Below are 22,176 nucleotides of genomic sequence, written 5' to 3'. Positions count from 1 at the left end.
CGCAGCAGAAGCTCCTCCACTGGATTGGTGTATAGCCTCTTGGATTTCAGCTGGGTGGACATGGGGGGGGGAGGCTGACATAATGGACGCGGAAATACAGCTTGCCAATGACGTCATTTTTGAGTGTCAAAGAGGCGTGTCGGTAACCGCGGGACGTCCATTCTGTGGTAATGGCGATGATCTTTACCATACATAAGTTGTATTATAGCTGGGTATTGGCGCCATATGTGGGAACAGCGGTGATGTTGGGTGCGTGAGGTTGTATTGACACATGCATTATAAACTAACTACGGTATAAGAGGAGATGAGACTTGTCAATGATGTAGTTATTTTTTTTTTATTACTATATATTAGAGTTATTAGCAAAACAAAATTGAAAAAATGTATTAGTAGAGGAGAATCAAGAAAAGAAGATGAAAGCTTTTCTATTCGGTGAGACACGATTGGATCCAGCTCATCGAGCTGTCGCGCTTCAACTCGGCTAGAATACTGTCGACTTCAAACCCTGCAAGCGCGACTTTTATTTGGTTGCGGTCCTCTTGGTCAACGTGTAATGTTACAAAGCCTGTACGATACAGGCGGGTGAAGACGTCCAGCCACATCAGGCTGCTTAGGAACAGTTTGATGGCAGACCCCTTATCGTTACGGTTTTTGATCGTTGAGTATGTCAGTAATAGGTTTGAGATCATTGGAGAGTTATCGCAGTTATGGTGCAGCACATCAACGATTACATTGTAAACCTCGTTAAGGTCAATTTTCTCGACACTGGATTTTCTTAGCCTGCATAACACAGTACAGAACAATACTAACTTATCGACAAAAGTTAATTCCGCGAGACTAGACATAATACGGCCATATAGTGGTTCCATCAAGTCATAGTGGGTATTTGCTGAGCCTGCAGAGACTGACAGTTGGTTGGCTTGGATATCTACTGTGGTTTTCTTTGCCGTGCTGTCAATATATCTGTTTACCACATTTCTCAAACATTGATAGATATGCTTGTGTACATTGATGATGGAATCAAAACCCTTCAATGTAAGCGCATTCTGTATGTTTTTTACGGAAATTCCAACTTCAGGTTCGTTAATGCGAAAGTTAATCTTCTGCCAATTCTTGGTGTAGTGCTTGTAAAACTCGCAAAATGTTGCTGCTTGTAAATCTGCATTAAAATAAAAATAAGAGGAGTTTATCTGGTTTATCACCTTCGAAATGTTAGCTACACTACAATCTTGCTCCTCGGATACAGAGGGAAAGTTCACATGTAAAAATATGTCCTTGAGTGGGTTTCCAATTTCATTATTTACCACTGTGCCGTTACAAATTAGTGTAATCTTACTGAGTGGGTTTAAAAACCAGTTGATAAGGTCTTTGTATATTGTCTCACTGTTATTGAAAAACTCATCCATGTTTTCGATATATATCAAAATAGGAAATCTCTGTACCGGCTGCATGACAGAAAAGTATGAATCTAATGCGATAGCTGCTTCGGTATCTGACAGAATATCGCCGGAGATATTCTGCCATAGTCCCTGATAGAAATTATCATATGAGGATGGGACAGAGGCGAGTTTAAATTGAGGAATTTCTTCAAAGGTTGCAGATAGTAATAGTTCATGTGCAACTTTATTGAAAACATATTTGATCGTGTATTCATCGTCACCAGTTAGATATAATGATTTGTTTCTACCATTTATAATAGCATTAAAAAGAGAACCATAAATGGTCACAAACTCCTTATTTCTCATAGACAGAATGATGTCAGATGTGATAGAGTCTGACATACATTGAATTAGGGATTCACTAGTGGTACATTTCCGTAATTTCTCAAAGATACTACCACTGTTCTTTGATTGAGCAGTCAAACCTACAATATTGCGTAATTGCACAAATTGTTTGTTTGTTGTAAGATCAGATAAGGCAGTAAGTAAAGGCTTCAACTTTTCATCATTTGATTTCTCAGGTGTTTTGTCAATAGGTTGGTGGCATAGAAGCTCGGATACTGTATTACCTCTTTTAACATGTTCGAGTATTTTTGCCGAACTATTATTCTTGAAATCATCGATTACATTATATGGTTTTCTTTTTTCTATATCGCTGGCATTTTGTTGTTGAGATTGAGCTGAGTTCTCGGAACCTAGTAAAGTTCTACGAAGGTTGGATGTAAATGACTTTGCCGTGGCATATAAATCCTGGCCAGTTCCATCGACATGGTTTTTAGCTTTGTATTTTAAGGCTTCTGAAACACCACCTCTCTTTCTCACTTGGGTCATTAAATCATTGAGGGTGCCACTTTGGACAGAGTCAATGACCTCTGACGGTTGAAAGCGGCCTGATAAGTAAGCAGGTATTTTCTCTTCTCTTTCATTGCTAGATGTTGTAGAAGGTTTTTTAGCTGTCTGATTTGATTTCTGATTGGTCCTGCCTGCTTTAAGTTGATTTGCTGCAGCTATTGCCTTTGAGTAGGGTTCCTTCTTACTCATATCATTCCCTTTGGTTCTATTACCTCCTTGTGAAGGTACTGATGTTGGATTTTTTATGATTTCCTTATCTACCACTTTACCAGCATCAGAAGTAACGCCAGTACTTCTAGATACACCAGTCATGGTCGTGTGTAAATTACTTGGTGTCTTACTAGAGTCCTCTGTTTTACGTTTTTTTTGAATATTATCATTTGAACTACCATTGCCCACTGTTGACTTCATATTACTGGGCCCCGATTTGCCTCCGTCAGACTGAAGTTTCCTCTTTTGAGTGTGATCAGTTTGTGTTTGACTAGACGTGCTTGACTTTTTTGTAGTTGGCTTGACGCCAGTGTTGACTATACGGCCATGAGGCATATCACTCACAACGCTGTAATGATCATCGATTCTTGATTGCGGTTTCTTGTGATGAGGTTGGGGACTATCTTCTAGTTGTACTTTCTGATATTTCAGCTCATGTGATTCAGGTTCCTTTTGTTTTTGATTATGTAGTAGATTCTTCTTAGTTACAGTATTGTCGGTATCCTCAGCCTTAATTTTTTGCCTTTTCTTACTCGAGCTATGGACGAATCCGTTGACTGTTAAATTCTTCAGCATTGTCTCAAAATCGCGAGCAGACCGCTTTCTCATCTGATCCATAATGTTATCTATGTCTACAGGGACAAAATTCTCTGCTACGGGTTCGCACACATATCTGACTAAGAAGTTTCTCTCTTTGTTAACTGATTGTCTTACCTGCGCCCATTTCTTTGCGTTGTAAACTTCGGCAATATCTATGAAATCCTTGAGCCATATCGGCGTAATTTCAGCAGTTAGATATATCTCATCGCGATCGATCTCCTCCAGGAACTTCTCTGTAATTTGCTGGTTGGTCATGGACAGATACTCGGGCTTGAACTCCTTGTAGTAGTCACGTGGTTCTAATTCAAACCATCTCAAATATGTGAAACACAGTATCTCCAGCGCATGGTTCAAGGTGTTCTGGCGTATTTCGTGGATCAAGTAGACCGCGTATGAGTCAGATACTTCGTCATGCACAACCACATTTTGACCACGGCCAAAAGTAAGTGCGTCTTTCTCCCGGAATATAAACAGATCAGTCGAGACATTTCTCTTCCTCCGTACTTTCCGGTCGCGCTCGTCCATGACATTACCATCCTGGTCCTTGATGATTATCTGCCATCCTTCCAGGTCTTTTATAAGCTCAGCCATCCTCTTACTTAATCCGAAACCTTCCCAGATTGCCCCAATTTCACAAAATAAATCGTGAGCACCAACTTTTGTCCTCTTTCCAGGTCAATTGATCCAATCAAATTCCTAATTTGCAGGCCTGTCTCCCTATATCGAGCAATTGATAAGATCAATGCGCCGCCGATGGTCCCCGTCTACACCTGTGCTTTATGGGCTCCAATTACCACGCAGTCCCCTAGTACACGTCAACAATTGATCGGTTTCAATGATGGGCTGCAATCAAATTTCTTGTTGCGCAAAAAATTTCTGAAAATTTTCAGTTAAAAAGTGACCTTACCAAACAAGAAATTGCTTGAAAAATCGATAAAAATAGAGTGCGGAGGCAATTCGGATAAGCCAAGCTAGTTCACCTCTGTGTTGATGGCCATAGGACGCCCATTGCCGGTTATATGTACCCTTATGGCTATTCTGTAGCTGGCCAGATGGTTCCACATTGGTGTTCTTATACTCCGAATTGCCAATCTTTACCATACAATTATCGCTGACAAGGCCGTGGCCACGGCCTTGTCAGCGATATTGATCTCGTATTTACTCAATCGATAAGGTATATAAACATACGTATTTTTGGAGGAGTCTTCGTTTATATATTCTTGATTCACTTGCTAGTGCGTGATAAGATTTGATTTCCGCATCCTCAATTATAGGAGATGACTCCGGAATCCTGATAAGCCTTTGTCTCTTATCGCTGGGATTTGCAAGCGATGAGCCAGGCACGAAAATATAAAAAGATATGAGCCCACTACTGCGAGTATCGATCCTGGGGTGTTCTGATCCCCATTAACGCCAGATATACGCATATACACAGGTGTGTTACATATTTAGACAGAGATGCTGCATGTTGCGAGGCTGCTTATGCGGCCCTTCACTAACTTGAACTCTTTGGAGATTCTTGTGCAGTGGCTGCGACTGATATCGTCCGGCATGGTTATCCTGCTGAGCGGGCTGGTGTGTCTGGCACCGTTCACTTTCCCTAAGAGCATGTACATGTCGAAGCTAGATGCCTTCTCTGCTGATATCACCCAAGGTTTGTTCGATGTGCTGAGACTTAACATGGAAACTGCAAGTTTGACCAGTATCAATAACGGTGTCGGGTTAACTACCTCAGAACTGGTGATCCTAACAGAATATACAGCACAACAGGTGCGTAGCTCACCCCAATACATTGTCGTGTCCCTGTATGGTCGTTGTGATTGCACCTTCACCACTGAACAGATGATGGACTCCAAAGGTAGGCTATATCAAGTGCAGAACTCCACAACTATGTGTGATTGTATAGATACTGGCTCTGACTACATCTTTGATTACCGTGAAGTGCTGTCAAACTTAGGTCTTGGGATCATTCTAGATTACGCTTACTCAAAGGATGGATCGCGAATGGGGTTGTCCACCAGTTACTCGAAATACATCAACTCGCTCAGATCGAGGAAAGTTACAGTGACTAACTTGCTCTATGCTATCTTTGTCATAGAGCTGGTCAAGTTTTGCGTCACTTTTTGGTACTATTACATCAAGGGAAGATTTCTGAATATCTTCCTGGAACAATTTTTAGTTCACACTTTATCTATATTTAGCTTGACTGTCTTCATATGTGGTCTAACAAGTGTTATTAGCCTGGCATGGTTGAATTACACAGTTCAAGCAAGAATCAAAAGTGAGCTACAAAGTTTTGGTTTCTCTTACCATCTAGGTGCATCATGGTTCACATGTTTATGGATGCTGGCATTCTTTGTGAGTTTATCGTGCTTTGTGTGGTCAGGCTTGGAGTGGTGTATCGCTGAGAATTACGATCCTAGGACCAGCGATCTGAAGGATGGATTTTTGGATAGAGCAGAAGAGTCGCAGTATGAAAATCCTTTTGATGACGAGAATGTTATCACAGGTGAGGACTCAAATTCTGCATCGAGCAGATCTGGAGGTAAGTTGTCTAGTAGTCATACTGAAGACACGGGTATCCATGGAAGTACATCTTACAACAACATGACCAGATTGGATAGCAGCCGAATAATTAAAAACTTCAAGAATAAGCAGTTCGATGATACAGAGGAACAGTTTGAATTGCAGAGTATCACTTTACGGTCGAGCACTGATAGTGATTCAAGTATACAAAGAGTTATTCAACCGTCCTCTACTATGCATTTCTGAGATTATTCAATGCCGGTTTTCATCAGTTTTGGTTCATGAAAAACAGCGCCGGTTAGAAAATCTTTAAATGTTGCATTTACATTTCATATGTTGTTTTCTCTTAACAGTTTGCAAGTCTTATTGCGGGAGAAGGCCCTACTATCTATTGCATTTGGAATCTACTTAGCAGATAGTATTCGCTAAGTGTATTTAAGAACATTCACAATTTAATCTTTAGCATATTACACATATACATCTCATTCTAACCGTTTATAAAAAACACTAACTATGCCATTTAATATAGACCTAACATACGTATTTTTCGTTTGTTTATCGCCTTCTAGCGGCAATCGGAATGAAGCACCAAAAAAAATCATTGAAAAAGCCATCTTGCATCGCATCATTTTAATGGAATCCTAGGATTGTCTCACCTACAAAATAAAGGCAAATAGTTTATTTAGTAGTAACTGAAGATGGGAACGAAACAGTCAGACACAGAAGTGGAGGGGGAGACCATAGTAAAACAAGACGCCCTTACCACGAAGCACCCAGATGTTGAATTCCATCCTATGCTGAAGCAAACCATTGAGATGTGGTGTAAGAGTGGTATTAGAGATACATATGATAATAAGTGTTTTAAGAGGGATGTGTTGAGTCGTATCTCAGAGATCACCTCAATTATGAGCCAGATAGCTGAAGAAAGTAATGGCGGCAACAGTGATAAGTGTCGGATAAATGATGGTGTCTACAGACTAGACTGGGAGTCTGTGTATGAAGTGGGTGCTTCTATTATGGACCAATATTCAGCTACTGTAGATGAGCTATTGGCAGATCTTGATAAGCTTTACAGAGTATGTGTTTTTAATTTTTTGTACACTACGACTGAGCGTTTAGTCATGCTTTTCATTTTACTAACTCAAGTGATTATCTTGATAACAATAATTTCCTGTAACTTAAATCAATTTAGAAACAATATTTGTGGCAAGACTCCGCAGTGCTTCTCGACTCCTTTAAAGGTGCTACCATAATTGGTAGGTTAGAGAAATGGACAAAACTGAAAGAAGCTCAACTTGAATACAAGCAAAATGAGCTAGTTAGATCTGCTGGTGAGATTAAAAGGGCTTTAAAACGGTTAAGTACTGAAAATGTTTATGGTAGTTAGACAATAAGATTGAATTGTCCCAAATTATTGCTATTTATCAATGTGTCATTTTCTTAAATTTTATTGTTTTGATATGAAAGAAGAGGTTTAATGTTTTGTTGGTGGAAACTGTAACTAAACTAACTAAAGAATAGAAACACAAATATAGAGTTTAGATCATAATAAATTGAATTAGCTCGTAAAGTTAAAGCTTTCCATTTGCCTGACTATAGACTCTGCTTTCTCTCTGTAATCATTCAATAGACTAATAGAACTCAACTCACTTTTATTGATAACTGTATTCCTTGATTTCTGTAAGAGTAATTGGCAACTTTGCAAGTAGAGCAAGAAATGGATTCTGTAGAAGATCGAGTAATAAGATAAGAACCAGTAGTGCCAGAACTTAGGTATGTACTCTATAAATTTGTCAACCTGCTTTACTTCATAAGGTGTTACTATCTTGTTTCCACAAGGACAATGCTTCAGGTAATGTGTACACTGTTTGTCAAAGAGTTTCATGGGGATAATGATCTTCAATGAGATGTGCTTGAGCTCGTAATGTAATTTCTGTGCAATTATTCTTGATTCATCCTGCAGGGTGCCTAGGTGAAATCCATAGTTCTTATAGAAATGGAACTTCTTTGGTGTGTCTTTGCGAATTGATTCCATAAGAGGTCTCACATCGTCTGATATAGCCGCCGTATCAAGCATAACAGCAGAGTATGTCTTGGGCCTAAGCAGGAGATCATTATCCTGTGGACTAGCCTCATCCAAATTGTTTTCTACAGGGCTTACCTGGCATGCACTCAAGCCTTCATCACAGCGGTTGTAATTTAAGTTGCTACACTTATCGCTAGTGGCACTGGCAATAAGAGTGGTTGAGCTGTCATTATTCTTTTTCGATTGGCTCTCAATTTCTTCGGTAGTCATTTTGTAAAACAAAGAGTTCAACCTTAGCATGCATTTGTGCAAGTTTTGCACATCATCTCTATATTTCTGGCACAGACCTATGAGCTTATACACTGCTACTTTATTCCTGATTATAACTTCCGTTTGCATTTATTAGTTAGGTCTTGTATAGCTTAGTTTCTGACCTCTTATATATGATATAATTTGACTGAAAATCTGTATGCAACATCTTATCTGGTTTAACTAACCATTTGGTTCCCATGATTGCTCCAAGTGTTGGAAGTAACATCAAGACCACAAAAATGAGATGAACACGACATATTTCAGCGGTATTTAGACTGCCAATAGAAAAACAGCTGATGAGTTCATCTTCAAATCAAGCCCAATATATCTACACCGGGGGTTTTAAGGAACTACAACCAGTTAGTCTGATGGGTTTCCAGATGCATTACTTTGAAGCATTTACACATATAAGAATTACGCCTTCCAAAAGCGGTCGGTGGAAGAAGTACCAATCTGATCACAAAGAAGGGAACAACTCCGTATAAGTGCCACATTAGTATATATAATATAAAACAAATGTCGCTGCTACATTAACAAGACTTCAAGGTCTGCTTTTGCTACAACTCTTTTAAACTTTTGGCTCATCGGATTGCTACAAAAACACCAAAATTTGTCAAAATTTTGCGTAAATCAACGCGATGCGGGATTGGCAAAGCTCATATCAATGATAAGGCAAAAGTATAACTGATAGCAGACTAGCTGAGATTGGCAAAATTTATAATAAATTCTTGCTTATTTGCTGGAATACAAATACCTAAGCAAGCATTGACCTAAAAAAATCAGGACATCAATCTGTAAATTCCTAGCCGATTTTGATTGCATTAAAAATTGTGGGGTTGTTATAAAGAAGAGATAGCCTATTTTTCAACACCAAATTATATTTTTGGTGTCTAAGAAGGAATTTGAAGTCATTAGATGAGACCGATTGGGACAATGACAATAGCTAATCCGGAAAAGATCTTAGAAGAGGTCAAGAGCCAACTTGGAGTGCGCCAGTCTTTAGCTACAATAACTGAGAAATTTCAAGAGGAGCTTGATTTCATGTTGAAGAATTGTAAGAAGTCTATGTTACCTTTCCCACAGGTTTGTTGCCGAGGATGGTCTGAGTATAATGAGCCTATGGACATGCTTGCCATTGATTTTGGAGGAAGTGTTCTTAAGTTTGCTGTGATTAATATGCCCCAGTGCCAAATGGAGCTAAAATATGAGTTGGAGATTAAATCAAAGGTAGTTGATTTCAAATTTTTTGACAATATAGTGGAATGGATATGCAATCGTATTCCAATAAACAACGAAAGAAGTCTACCTAGAAAATTTATAGTCGCTATTACATTCAGTTTCCCAGTAAATGCTAACAACGAAATTGTAGCCATGGGAAAAGGATTTAGGATGTCACCAGAACTGAAAGGCATTAGTATATTAGATATCTTGAAACAATCTTTTGATCGATTAGAAAAGGAGTACAGTTCATCATTTACTTTTGAGATAAGCAATGTAATTAATGACTCATTGGCGGTTCATATGACATCTAAATATCTTCAAAGTGACAACAACGATAAAATCTCTTTGATATTAGGAACTGGTGTGAATTCCTGCTTTGAAGTACAATACGAAGATTTGCCTCAGTTCAAAAAGGATATTTTAACGCAGTTTTCAGATGATTATAGAGAAAAAGTTCTTATCAATTCAGAAATGGGATTCTTGGGAAGGTATTCCAAATCCATTGAGTTCGGCAACTTTGACACTAATATAGACGATAAAATGCCCTTAGAATCCATAACATCTGGTAAATGGATACCACAAATACTACACAATATAATAAGATATTACAACCTTTTGCCAATGGTCGGAGATGAGGAAATAAAATATGATGGAAGACTAATATGCGAAATATTATCTGACGGTGAATGCCCTTCAGAGTACCTTTTGTCTTTGTGGGATTATGAAGTATACCAAATTATAAGGCAAATAACAAAACTGCTAATCAATAGGGCTGCTATATACCTTGTGGCAGCAATCATTGCCATAAGAAAATTCGTTAGCCCCGAAATATATTTTACAAAGGGTGGAATAGATATAGACTATGTGGGCAGTTTTTTGAACTATTGTCAGTACTACCAAGAAAGAATACACCTCCATTCCAAAGGGATGGTGAAACTGCAATTTCTTAACGATAGTAACCTTTATGGATGCGCGATTACAGCTTATAGTAACATCTTTGAGAATCGGATATGACAATACTGATCTGCTGCTTGCGACTTAACATTTGGAAGCCGACGCTCAAGTTACGTTTAGTACTGGTGGTGGTAAAAGATACAATTTGATAACTAATGAGCAACATCCTGTAAGTTAGCTAGATTTTTTCCTTCTCCATGTATTATCCACATCATGATTTTTTTTATTAACACGAGTAATGATTTTTAAAGAAATACAGAAAATTTTGCATAATTCACTTTACATAGTTTCTCATATATTCAAGGACACAAAATAAACTTAGATTTAACTGTTCGAGATCTATTTAAAAGGGGTAATTACAATCCAAAACCTATGTTTAAAGTTGATTTAATTCATAGATGGTCATTGCTCATCAATACACTGATATATAGTTGTTGATTCTCTCCCTTTGGTTTTGAGCAATACACTCAGCTATCCAGGTGATATTCCTCACTTCTTGTTCTCTTGACTTCATCCATGCCCATATTGTACTAATTGTGAACTGTTGTGTAAAAGCGTCTCTACAAAGGTCCATCTCTAGTTTATAAAAATGGTCTTCTAGCGACCCAGATTCTAGAGCATTTCTATAGTCAGGAACTTGACCCAGCACAGCTCTGATAGATTCGAAATCCTTAGCGTTGGCCAGTTGTTCTGTGGCGACAGGATACAGTTTACCAATTTCCGGTAGCAACTGCTTCTTCAAAGCAGGATCTAGATCTGGACTTTGTAATGAGTTTAGCGCAATGTTTATAGACCTCCTATCAGCTTCAAAACCAAGCAAAGTTTGCATTATTTCACGGGAAGGTTCGTCGATTTCTTCTGAAACAAACTTATAGAAGTCTTCCAGGTATGCCTTGTACAGTTTGTTTCTGATGATTTCTATATTCAGGTCATCCAGTTCGTCGGCCGCATCGAAGCAATCTCTAAAGAATGGCGCCAATGGTGTATCCACAAGAACAGTCTCATAAAGCGACTCCAAATCCGTGGCGACAGATAACGTGGGAAGTGTGTCAAACCAACCCAAGGGGTGGCACCTGCTGAGGATCTCAGACTTGTCTCTCTCATGAATGGTTCCAGTGATCATCAACGCAACGTTGTCAATCATATAGCTGTAAGTGATATAGTCGATAAACTTCCGCGTTAGCCCGCTGCTCTGGTCCCGAATGTACCCAAACTCCTTGTACAGTTTCTCAGACGCCTTCTCCTGCATCACAGACGTGGTCAGCGCGTCATTCGACACTTGCGACAAGAAATTACCGTAGTCTGTAGATGACAGCTGCAACTTCAGATCGTCAAGGTTATCGCATTGCGTCAAGTTGATATACTGGTTGTTCGTCAACAACCCGTTCCTGTACCCGCGGATCAACCCTTCGAGAAACCCGTTATCGACGTTAAAGTAAAGCCCCTCCATATTATAACCTTACTAAACAGTCTATAGCCGCTATCCTGACCAACTATCGACCCAATACACCAAAATTACAAAACCAAAGGCTGCTCTTATAGTGGCATTTCCTGAAACTTCAGAGGTTCACAGGCCCAAAGGGGTGATTCCTGTTGAAAAACCGAAAATTTGGCAAATTTTGAAAAATTTCAGCTAATTGCCAAAATTTTTGGAAAACTTGCGATGAGCTCTATATATTATGGGTACCAGACTGATAAAATATTGTAGGAAGGAAAGGTTACTCCTGAAGAGTGAAGACTATCATTGAAACAACTGTGTGTAGAATGTCTGATATGTTACCGCTAGCTATGTATGCTCTGAATGTGGAGCCTTACACACATACCCCGGCCGTTTTGCTGGATACCCCGGTTACTGTACGTATAACGATGGCTGCCATTGACCCCGAGCCCTTTGACGAGGACAAGAAGCCATCCACGTTGCGTATCATTAGACGCAACCCAGTTTACTTGGATGCCGGTGAAGTTGACGAGGAGAAGCTGATTGAAGAGTTGGAAGGTGATGAAGCTGCAGAAGATGGCGATGAGGCAAGTGATGATGATAAAGAGGAAGAGGACGAGGACGAGGACGTGGACGAGGACGATGAGGATGACGATGAGGATGACGACGGTGAAGACGAGTATGAAGAGTGTGTCGTGGTTACTTTATCCCCGGAGACCAGATGCCAACAGGCTATCGATATTACCATCGCTCCAGAAGAAGACGTTCAATTCCTGGTGACTGGTTCTTACACCATTTCCCTAACTGGTAACTACGTGAAGCATCCATTTGATGAACCGTTAGAAGATCTATACTCTGATGAAGATAGCGAGGAGTACTCTGATGATGAGTTGGACCAAGAAATAGAAGAAGATGACGAGTTGGATCACGATGAGGCTAGCTCTGAAGAAAGTGATGAGGACCAAGAATTCTACGATGCTATTTCCGAGGGTGATGAAGATATTGATGAACAATTAGCTAAGTTAGAAGAGACCAGCGATGTTGAGGCTCATTTGGAGGATCTTATTGCAAAGGATAACAAGAAGAAAAGAAAACAGGAACAACTAGATGAACAACCTGAGACAAAAAAATCCAAAAAGACTAAGGATGAAAAAAATACAAAGGCTACAGAGAATGAAAAGAAGAATAAAGCACAAGTGTTGGAAGGAGGTGTTATTATTGAGGACCGTAAGATAGGTGAGGGTCCAAAGGCTAAGAAGGGCTCAAAAGTTGGTATGAGATACATTGGAAAGCTAAAAAATGGGAAAGTTTTTGATAAAAATACCAGCGGTAAGCCATTTTACTTCAAACTTCATCGCGGTGAAGTCATAAAAGGATGGGACATTGGTGTAACTGGTATGGCTATTGGGGGTGAGCGTAGAATTGTGATTCCTGCTCCATATGCTTACGGAAAGCAAACCTTACCGGGTATTCCAGCTAACTCTGAGCTAACTTTTGACGTTAAGTTAGTTTCTCTAAAATAATTACGTATCTGAATAATATTCACTTACTTTTGTAGAATACTGTACTTTATATTTGTTTGATTTTTTGTATTCTATTACAAAGCTCATTTCTAGTTATTGTATGCAATCCGCAATAATAGACTCCAAAAAATGGCAAAAAGTGACATCATACCAGAAGGAGTATCAATCAATATTTAAGTAACTATACTCTTGCTCACAATAACAAATAGCGCACATTCAGGAATTGTGCTTCCAATACAATTAACGACTTCATTGCTTTTTGAACATCTTTTTGCTTTGTTGCTTCAAGAAGGCCTGGAAACATCATTATCTCAGTCGAGTTCTCAAGATTCGGCGCAAACAAAGAGCTCTTCATCAAAGGCCTGCCTTCAATACCATTATTAGTTAGAAAAACTTTTCCAATTTCTCGTAGTTTTTTATTTGCTCTAATCAAGCTCAAGAATACTCGATATTTTCGCACAAATGCCCAAATTGGTAGTTCAGAGGACACTCCATCAGCTACTTCTTTATTTCTTCGTTCATAGTATTTACTGTCATAATCTGCGATATCCTTAATCAATTTGCCAAGGCTATCGAGCTTGTATAGTAATTTCTCGTTTCTACTGAAAGTCTTTTCCGCAAATCTCTTTACTTTATCAAATTGAATATTCAAATGCTTGAAGAATGGATGTGGGTTATAGTATGACAGCTCTGTTTCACTGACCATCAAAACAAACATTCCTAAAAACCGCGATAATGTATTGTGTAGTAAGAACTCTGGGTCAACATATCTAATTAACCACTCCTTATTATCGTAGCCGGTGTTAATGGGAAATTGAGGTTGGTTCGAAGTACGAGAGTTGAAACTAAAGTTTACAACGGGAATACCAAGGTAGAATTGAAAAACCGAATAGTCATTGACTCCTTCCAAAGAATCGACCTTAGCATTTGAAGTGTTGTACCATTCTTGAAATAATGACCAGTCTTCATTTTTTTTGTAGTCAATATTTTTTGACGCTTCCGTGATAGCCGAAATTAGCATTGGATTGGCTTTGACATTAAAATACTGGCCAGCAATAGCGTTGTCTAAATTGACATACAGCAACGAGTCTCTTTTGAGTGAGGTGGCGTATCTAGTTCCAAAACTACTAGAGCCTAATTGGGAGTTGTGTAAACCATCCCATAGGACAAATTTTATTGTACGTAATGGTTTCCAACCTTTTTTCCTCAGTTTGCTAATACCTCTCGCAAACTCCAATAGTACAGCTATCCCACTGTGTGAGCTCATACTAGATGTTCCGTTGCCGATGGGAAAACCATCTCTGTGTGCACCTATCAAAATGTCATTCTCAGATAATATACCTGGTATTTCTACAATTATGTTATCGATTTGTTGAACGCCATACTCCTGTCTATTAACCAACTGAACTTCAGTATTAGGATCTGAAGGACCACTGAACAGCTTAGCTGAATTTACCCCATCATTTGAAACCCAAAAACTACCTTTTGCATGTAGCATATCAAGCAATTTGCTTGCATCTCTATAACTAATTGGTAAAGATGGTATTGACGGCATGTAATCGTTTGGATTCATTCTTTCGGTATCAGGATATAGAGCGGCATACCCAGGGGTAGTTGGGTCGCCAAATATATCAGATCCAAACCTAACTGTATCCCTCTGTATAGCATCATCATAACTATTCGTCTCGCTCGAGTTAATAGTGCCATAGTTCACCGGCATGTTAGGGATTTCATTGATATCTGTAAATATTAATACACCAGTTGATCCATATAACTCAGCATTTTTTAATTTATTTCCAGGGGCATTTATTCCATATTTGCATATGTGTACTTTTCCTTCTATGTCAATTTTATCGTTAACCAATTTTGTGTAATCCTCTATAGTGCAGTAATTGCAATACACAAATCTTGCTGTTAATTTACCATCTTTCGAATAGCCATGAAAGGCATTATGTGATACACCAGTAAGATCTTCCTTTAATTTAGCCTGATAAATTACCTCATCATCCTGAATAACCCTGACTTGCTGTTTAACTGGTGTATTCACCCATGCATAATATGAATCATTCTTAATTTCAAAGCCTAAGTCAATTAAATAATTTTTGATATAACTAGTACCATTGGTTTTTGAAATAGCATCGTGATGCTGCTCTGCCTTATTTTCATATAAGAGGGTATCCAAGAATATTCTGTATACCTCAGATTGAGTCATCCTTGCAGAATGAAACCTTCTTAAGTCCCTCGCCAATGATGTACGTGGGGCAAATGCTGCTATGAAAGATAAGTATATGAACAGACTTGCGAGAATAAGATACAAGAACTTCCAGCGATCCATATTCTCTCTGACAATCTCTATTCCACTCCGTATTGTGGACATAGTATCACTCCTGGGTCTTCTAAACGCCCTTTCATCTTGTTCTATGCTACCATAACCATCAGGTTGACTAGATCCGTCATTGGAGTCCACTGGAAAGGGTCTTAAATCGCTCTGTGAATCATCTATGGCGGACATTAGTGAGTCTACTACAAATTAGAGGTTTAAGATGAGTAGTATAGATGTGCTAGAGTCAGATTCGTTTTAGACTAATCTTTATTTCTTTCTTCAACCACCTTAATGCCTTGGTGTAGTTTTCGATAATGTGTAAATAGAAATAGAATGAGCAGACAATGAACAACTGCGATTTTTCTGTAATCACTAAAACAGCTATCAGACAATACCAAATGGGTGCGTAATATTTTTTTTATGTTATGCAGATATATGATTCCTAATCGTACCTTCGTCGAGGCATAAGAGAAGTCCAGTGACTACTTCTAATGCTATGTAAGTTATCATTTGCTGACACATTTCTGTTTTAGGGGAATGCGATGAGGGTTGAGAAAAATGTTCAAAATTCAGAAAAATGCGCAATAGATGTTGGGTGGTTTTAAATATAATAACTGTATCGTGTTAGAGAAAATGATGATTCATAATAATCGTTCATTGCAAAGAGGATATTTCCTCAGTTTATATATCTTATATATATTAAGGCGTTAATGCTATTATAGTTCGTTCCTAAATAAACAATACGGGGAGGATCTTTCAAAAAAATTACAATAGTCCGGGCTAGCACTTTTCATGTGTATGTAAAGTGCTAGCTAAGAGGGAGTTTGATGATTTAGTTATGTAAATACACCTTCATCTTTCATCACACAGTACACAGCCCTTGATTGCAGACCTTGTGCAAACAGAACGGATATAGGCCATATTGGTGTGTCTCCGATGACCCTTACACCAATATAAAGAGCTTTCGAAGCCAAAGATGCGGCCAGAATCATTTGGATAGTTTCATCTACTTTAGCTTCAAGGCCTATAGCCCTTTGTAGTACGCTTTCATCTACTTCAGTGATATCAAGCATCTCGTGCTTTTGAACACCTGCAAACTCTGAGTATTTTTTTGCATCTGATGACATAAGTTTCTTTTGAAACATCTTCAAGAGTCTTCCTGCCTTCAACCACAAAATCTTGTCGGTTGGGTTCATGGTTTTTGCATTTGGATCACCAGCATTGAAAGTTTTGGCCCATCTTTCTACTGATCTCAAATACTCTGCAATGATAAGGATTGATGAAAAAATGCAGGCCATTGAAAACATAGGCGTCTTCATAGCCTGCATGGATTCATCATCCAATATAGTAAAAGTAGAAGCCCATGATCTTAACAGACTAATAGCATAATCGGTAGCTTCTTGTAAAGATTCTTTATCATATATTACTTCTTCTAATGCCGTATTCATGGTGGTCCAATCTCTCATCCATATCTTCTGAATGACATGATTCAGATCAATACAACGTTTCAGTTTTGCAAATAAATAAAATGATACATTATTCCTCATAACATGGCTTCCTGTGATTTTTGCAACATTATTTTCCGTAGGCAAAAGAATACCTCCATTCTTCATATATAAAATCTCCCATTTACGAATTACTGAGTCAATCAGAGGCCCTTGCTTTAATTTCCATTGTGTATCATTGTATTGAACATCCTTTTCGGTTTTTGCTTTGTGTCTTTCGAGTAATATCTTTTCATGAATTGAAACCAGCAGGGAGAGCAAGGTATACAATGACAGTTTGATGTTCTCGTATAATACATGATTTCCGGTTGTTAAATACTCCAAGCACGTCTGGAAGCTCACCATACCATTTGATAAATTTACTAGCTGACTGCTATTTGCAATTTCAATGCTATTTTTCAAAACATTATTATACCACTCTCCAGGAGATTTAGACGTATAAAGATCCTCGTAAGGACAAGGCACCCCACACAAAACATCTGAAGATAGAAAACAAGCTTCTAATCCAGACATAGCAGGGAAAATGTTGCTTAAAAACAGCATTGAATGGCAAATGTGGATTCTAGATTGTGCTGTGATAAAATACCTATAAGCCGCATCAATCTGATCCGAAGTCAGTGTCTTTGTAACTGGATTTGGGAATAAGTTCGTCGGTGGTACAACCATCGTTTCAAGAGGCTGATTAATCTTCGCTGACTTGACAATCTTGACAATCATTACAAATTGGTCACTTGCTGATTGTACCAACGAAATGTCGTTATTGAAAATAGCATAAAAACCTAAGACCAGCATGGTTTGGACAAGCCATAGTGGAGAGGAGTCTAATTTGACAGATTTTATTAGTTGGTTAATTTCTCCATAAGCCAAATTTGCCAGCAAATTGGAATGTGTTGAATTATAGGAATAAAAAGCACCAATTGCCGCCACAGATAAAAATAGTGATATCCTGCTCAATGACGGTTGAACAGAGTGAAGATGTAAGAATGCAAAATATGGATGAAATTCCTTTTGATACTGTTCAATATATTCGTTCAACTCTTTTATAGTTGGAAAGTTGTTATCCAGGAGACTATACTTTTGTAAAATCAGATCTCTCCATTCTTGAGTAAAGAAGCCTAGATTTGGCTGATTTAAGTTTACAAAACTCAAATCGTTGGGTGATGTGTATTCAGAGGAGAGTTGGCTTATAATATCAATGACCGGTTGTTCTGAGCTCGTAGGATCTTCTGTTTTGAAAAGAGATGACAACGATGGATTATGGTTAAGATCAGGTCTAAACAGATCCTTATCATTGATGGTGTGATTTTCAATGCCAGCCGAAGTATTTAAAGTTATTGTTGCATTAGACGCAGAAGGGGGGTTATTGTGCCCATTCGAATGCATACGGCCATTCGGATTCAATGGGCTGCCAGTATAGTTTTTATCATTGGATTGCTTTGCTGTTGTGTCATTTAAATTATTTGGATAGCTATACCGTCTGTTCTTTTTTGATTCCGGTAGGGAAAGCTTGAAATCTGCGATATTGTTATGTTTATCAGATTTTTGGCCAAGTGTTGCAGATGGAGATAAGCTCTTCGAGGCTAACTCGTTTATCTTGTTGTCAGACTCTAACACTGAGTTTAGCCAATTGACATCCAGAGGAGTGCCACCGCCAATTGGTACAGGGTTATTGGAAGTCCTTGTATTTTGGTATGAAGGAGTTGCAAAGGAAAGCGATGAAGATGAAGATAAATCTAGATCATGGTACGGTACTGGGTTTAGAGTGCCATCAGCATTATTTGTGTTTGTATAGCTACCTTCGGTGCGTAATCGACTGATAGAGCTATCAGTTGGAGTACTATCTGAAGAATGATTACCAGGTGTACTTCTCTTGCTGGTACTCTCATACTCCAATACACCGCTTGATCCAACGCTCACACTCATATTATTGAAAGTAATAGAATTTTGACTGCTGATACCAGTTTGAGAATCATTGCCATCATTCGATTTGAGAACCAAGTCCTGTCTATGCATTGTGTAGTCAACAGTTGGTAAGATTGATGCTTTGTTCCCTTTCACTTTGACAATATCATTGTTCCAAACATCAGGTGTATTAAGTATCTTCTCATCCCATTTTCCTCTTCCTATTGTTTTGTCCAATTGTTCGGTCTTATAATCTCGGTGTAATTTCTGCAAATGTCTAAGAACTAAGTCCTTACGTGCGAAACATTTACCACAAATCAAACATAAGAAGGGTTTTTCATGGGTGTGACTATTCTGATGTCTTTTCAGATGTTCCTGACGTACAAATCCTCTAGAACATATAGGACATAGAAACGGCCTCGGTTTGTCGGTCTTTACTGCCCTAGATTTCTTGGGTATAAGACAGTGTTGATCCTGTCCATTAGTCATCATCCGAATTCTTCGTCTTTATAAGAACCGCTCCTTTCAACTGTAGGACTATGAAGTTAATACGAAATGAAATATTTTAAAATTTACAATATTCTTTTCGCAGTTTGTGGAGAACTCAATAACACTAATTATTCAAATAAAAAAACAATTCAATTATTGAAGTTGCAACTGTTACTAATTGTCGTCAACCTTGTAAAATCAAAATTGAAATTGTCCGAGTATATAAGTCTCTTTAACCCTTATATTTTCCCTCGAAACTGGTAAGCTAAATATCGTCTTGCTTCAAAAACCCAATATATAAAGTTCTTGCGCTCAAAGTTTGTCGTCGGGTATATATCCATTTATTGGTGTTCCCATTCAAGACTATATAGATTCACATTCCTTCTTCAGCTTCCATTTTTTTCCTTCCATTTTTGCCAGTTTTGTTTTGTTGCCCTTAAAGAGAACTTTTTGGGATTAAACCTTGACTCTCTTCTTTCTTGTTCCCGGCACTTTGTCGTCCACTTGACTCTGTGCACTGGTGTCGGTGATAATCACAAAAATCTTGAATTCTCCTGCTTTGTGTTGTCTCAGTCTCTCTGGAGAGGTATTTTTCTCACCTTCAACTAATCCTTCCTTCGCAAAGTCTCTGAACACACACACTCTCAGTCTCAGTCAGCATCACTTTGACCAACAAAGGAGATTATCTCTTCACACCGCTCCGAGTGCTTCAGAGGTTCCAAATTCAATTTGCGTTTGCTTGGTTTTCTTGTTCTTTGTTTATGTTAAGTTGTAAGTGCTTGTCTGTGCTGGTTTGCGGTAGGATGTTGCATTCGGAAAGAGACAGCCCAATCGCAAACAACGAGATTGACCTACCAGATTTACACTTCCGGGTACCACTGAATGTCACATGAAAGAAGAGTTCCTCTGTGCTACCCCTTTTCTGGCACCACCGGTGGACAATGGGAGTTTCCAAGACCTAGACAGCATCCATATGACGAAACTTATACACTCTTGTCAAAACAATCCAATCACTATTAGGCCAGGTTTCTCCCCACCCTACCAACATAACACAAAAAAATCAACAATTACCTCGAGAAACGCCAGAACTCAAAAGCCTACCCACAAGTACAATTAATTTGTACAGATTGCTACTCAGTGAGCCACACATGTACCATCTTCAAGTTGGTACACATTTTAGTATTATGACCTAACTCATCGCATTACCATCGTACAGTACGAAACTATATTGTTGACACTTCTGCACGGCTTTCTTTGCTGAGCGAAAAACTTTTTCCAATTCTCGAGTGGAACCCATCTTGCTCACTGAGGAAGTATAAATAGTGCAGGTTCTTGCGTAAAAGTTTCAGTCTAGTTTCAGCTCTTGGTTATTTGTAGCTCTCTTAAAAGGAGACCAACTTTGTCCAAAAGTGTTCCCCGGCAATAGACAGTACGTATCAGAGTTATTTCTTCTTTCTCTTGATAATCGTGATATGTTTGGGGATAGATCAAAAAATTTTGGTGGTCTTTTAAGAACTCTAGTGGATTCGTATGAATGGGTACCGCACAGTTCCTGTGTGCCATTTATATCTCCCGATCTTGTCGGGTGCATGAGACTAGAGTGTCAGAGGACTCACGACATTAATTACTATTATTTCTTCTTTCTTGTCTATACTATATCTTATATCTTTGCATTGTTAATCCTGTAGATGCGGATTGGAGCAATAGGCCTAGTGAAGGTTATTTCTTCCAGCCTTTCGAAGTCCTCGTCCGTGGTTTCTGTGATTACTTCATACTGCAGTTTGTACTCTCTCATGTACTTTTCGAATAACGCAGTAGTGGCCTCGTTACGGACAGTTGCGCCCAACAGCGCTTCGTTACTGCCATCCGTCTTTAATAGCCATTGCAAAGCTTGACACAGGGGTTCGAGGATGCGGTCGTCATATGTAAGATCGCTGCCGAGAATTAAGTCATAGTCCCATTGGTTGTCGCCACTGTTAGCGTCCCGAGGGCCCCAAACCAATTGCTTAACCTCCAGACCAGGCTTCAAATCGTTTAAGGATAAGTTGCCTGGTATTCTTTTGCGTACCACATCCCAATCACCATCTGTCATAGTGAGCTTGTCAAATGGGTATAATTGCTGGTAAAGTAGACTGACTAACCCTGTACCTGATCCAAGTTCCAAAATTCGACTCGGTGCAGCTACCACATTTGAGGCACACTGATCTATCAGGTACAGACCCAAATACACTGCCGCCTCCCATGTCCTATTTCCTGTACTGCCATTAGCAATAGTACGTGGTGTCTCAGCAATATTAACCTTGTATTGCTCACTGAACTTGTACATAATCACATCGTTATCAGCTTCATCCATAGCTAGCTCATCTTGCACATCATTCAACATATCAAAATAAACTTCATAAGCCCATTCCCAACTTTCATAGACATCCTCTGGTAATTGACCAGCAGTACGATCTAATCTGTCAACGATCTCGCGTAGCACTTTCTTACAATAGTTATTATTAACCGGTTTTACTTCTTCCATGAGAACCTTCCGAAACCCGTTTTCCTCATCGCAGAGTCTCAAAAGCTTGCCTTCTTGCAATTCATCAACTAGACGTTCGACTGGGCATCTTCTCAATAGCAATTCGCCACTTTTATCCATTATAATACGCTTCGATATCTCTTGGCATCCTGCTCCTTCGATAGCTATTACGACATAGATCTTCGCAGCTCATCGCGCTTTTAAAATAATCTCGATTTCGGACTTCCTAGGCAATCGCTGCATACTCAGTTTTAATTAAATTATATGCATTTATAAAGATAGAGTTATAAGCATAATAGATAAAATTACCATGAAATGAATTGAGTCCTATT

At 38.8% G+C, this 22,176-nt stretch overlaps 10 protein-coding genes across 10 annotated transcripts; 4 read left to right on the top strand and 6 right to left on the bottom strand.

Moving 5' to 3' along the window:
• Positions 1 to 425: 425 nt before the first annotated feature.
• On the bottom strand, positions 426 to 3,692 carry SIR3 (chromatin-silencing protein SIR3; the record flags this gene model as incomplete). Its single annotated transcript, XM_449379.1, has 1 exon — positions 426 to 3,692. The coding sequence occupies one exon, from the start codon at positions 3,690 to 3,692 to the stop codon at positions 426 to 428; it is 3,267 nt and encodes a 1,088-aa protein (XP_449379.1).
• An 867-nt stretch (positions 3,693 to 4,559) lies between these two features.
• Positions 4,560 to 5,873, top strand: ECM7 (Ecm7p; the record flags this gene model as incomplete). The annotated part of the gene is made up of 1 exon (XM_449378.1): positions 4,560 to 5,873. The coding sequence occupies one exon, from the start codon at positions 4,560 to 4,562 to the stop codon at positions 5,871 to 5,873; it is 1,314 nt and encodes a 437-aa protein (XP_449378.1).
• Positions 5,874 to 6,325: 452 nt separating this feature from the next.
• Positions 6,326 to 7,014, top strand: GMC2 (Gmc2p; the record flags this gene model as incomplete). The annotated part of the gene is made up of 2 exons (XM_449377.2): positions 6,326 to 6,703; positions 6,820 to 7,014. The coding sequence occupies 2 exons, from the start codon at positions 6,326 to 6,328 to the stop codon at positions 7,012 to 7,014; spliced, it is 573 nt and encodes a 190-aa protein (XP_449377.2).
• A 171-nt stretch (positions 7,015 to 7,185) lies between these two features.
• On the bottom strand, positions 7,186 to 8,052 carry GVI51_M00605 (uncharacterized protein; the record flags this gene model as incomplete). Its single annotated transcript, XM_449376.1, has 1 exon — positions 7,186 to 8,052. One exon carries the CDS (start codon positions 8,050 to 8,052, stop codon positions 7,186 to 7,188), a length of 867 nt encoding a protein of 288 aa, XP_449376.1.
• Positions 8,053 to 8,880: 828 nt separating this feature from the next.
• NGK1 (hexokinase) lies at positions 8,881 to 10,200 on the top strand (the record flags this gene model as incomplete). The annotated part of the gene is made up of 1 exon (XM_449375.1): positions 8,881 to 10,200. One exon carries the CDS (start codon positions 8,881 to 8,883, stop codon positions 10,198 to 10,200), a length of 1,320 nt encoding a protein of 439 aa, XP_449375.1.
• Positions 10,201 to 10,552: 352 nt separating this feature from the next.
• On the bottom strand, positions 10,553 to 11,590 carry VMA6 (H(+)-transporting V0 sector ATPase subunit d; the record flags this gene model as incomplete). Its single annotated transcript, XM_449374.1, has 1 exon — positions 10,553 to 11,590. One exon carries the CDS (start codon positions 11,588 to 11,590, stop codon positions 10,553 to 10,555), a length of 1,038 nt encoding a protein of 345 aa, XP_449374.1.
• Positions 11,591 to 11,904: 314 nt separating this feature from the next.
• On the top strand, positions 11,905 to 13,101 carry FPR4 (peptidylprolyl isomerase FPR4; the record flags this gene model as incomplete). Its single annotated transcript, XM_449373.1, has 1 exon — positions 11,905 to 13,101. The coding sequence occupies one exon, from the start codon at positions 11,905 to 11,907 to the stop codon at positions 13,099 to 13,101; it is 1,197 nt and encodes a 398-aa protein (XP_449373.1).
• Positions 13,102 to 13,294: 193 nt separating this feature from the next.
• Positions 13,295 to 15,613, bottom strand: VPS70 (putative zinc metalloprotease; the record flags this gene model as incomplete). The annotated part of the gene is made up of 1 exon (XM_449372.1): positions 13,295 to 15,613. One exon carries the CDS (start codon positions 15,611 to 15,613, stop codon positions 13,295 to 13,297), a length of 2,319 nt encoding a protein of 772 aa, XP_449372.1.
• Positions 15,614 to 16,260: 647 nt separating this feature from the next.
• On the bottom strand, positions 16,261 to 19,323 carry GVI51_M00495 (uncharacterized protein; the record flags this gene model as incomplete). The annotated part of the gene is made up of 1 exon (XM_449371.1): positions 16,261 to 19,323. The coding sequence occupies one exon, from the start codon at positions 19,321 to 19,323 to the stop codon at positions 16,261 to 16,263; it is 3,063 nt and encodes a 1,020-aa protein (XP_449371.1).
• Positions 19,324 to 20,980: 1,657 nt separating this feature from the next.
• EFM3 (protein-lysine N-methyltransferase) lies at positions 20,981 to 21,964 on the bottom strand (the record flags this gene model as incomplete). Its single annotated transcript, XM_449370.1, has 1 exon — positions 20,981 to 21,964. The coding sequence occupies one exon, from the start codon at positions 21,962 to 21,964 to the stop codon at positions 20,981 to 20,983; it is 984 nt and encodes a 327-aa protein (XP_449370.1).
• Between the last annotated feature and the right edge of the window lie 212 nt (positions 21,965 to 22,176).

Source organism: Nakaseomyces glabratus, chromosome M (genome assembly GCF_010111755.1).
Source record: "Nakaseomyces glabratus chromosome M, complete sequence".
NCBI lineage: Eukaryota > Fungi > Ascomycota > Saccharomycetes > Saccharomycetales > Saccharomycetaceae > Nakaseomyces > Nakaseomyces glabratus.
The sequence above is the reverse complement of the archived record's forward strand: the minus strand, read 5'-3'. Positions and strand labels throughout refer to the sequence as shown.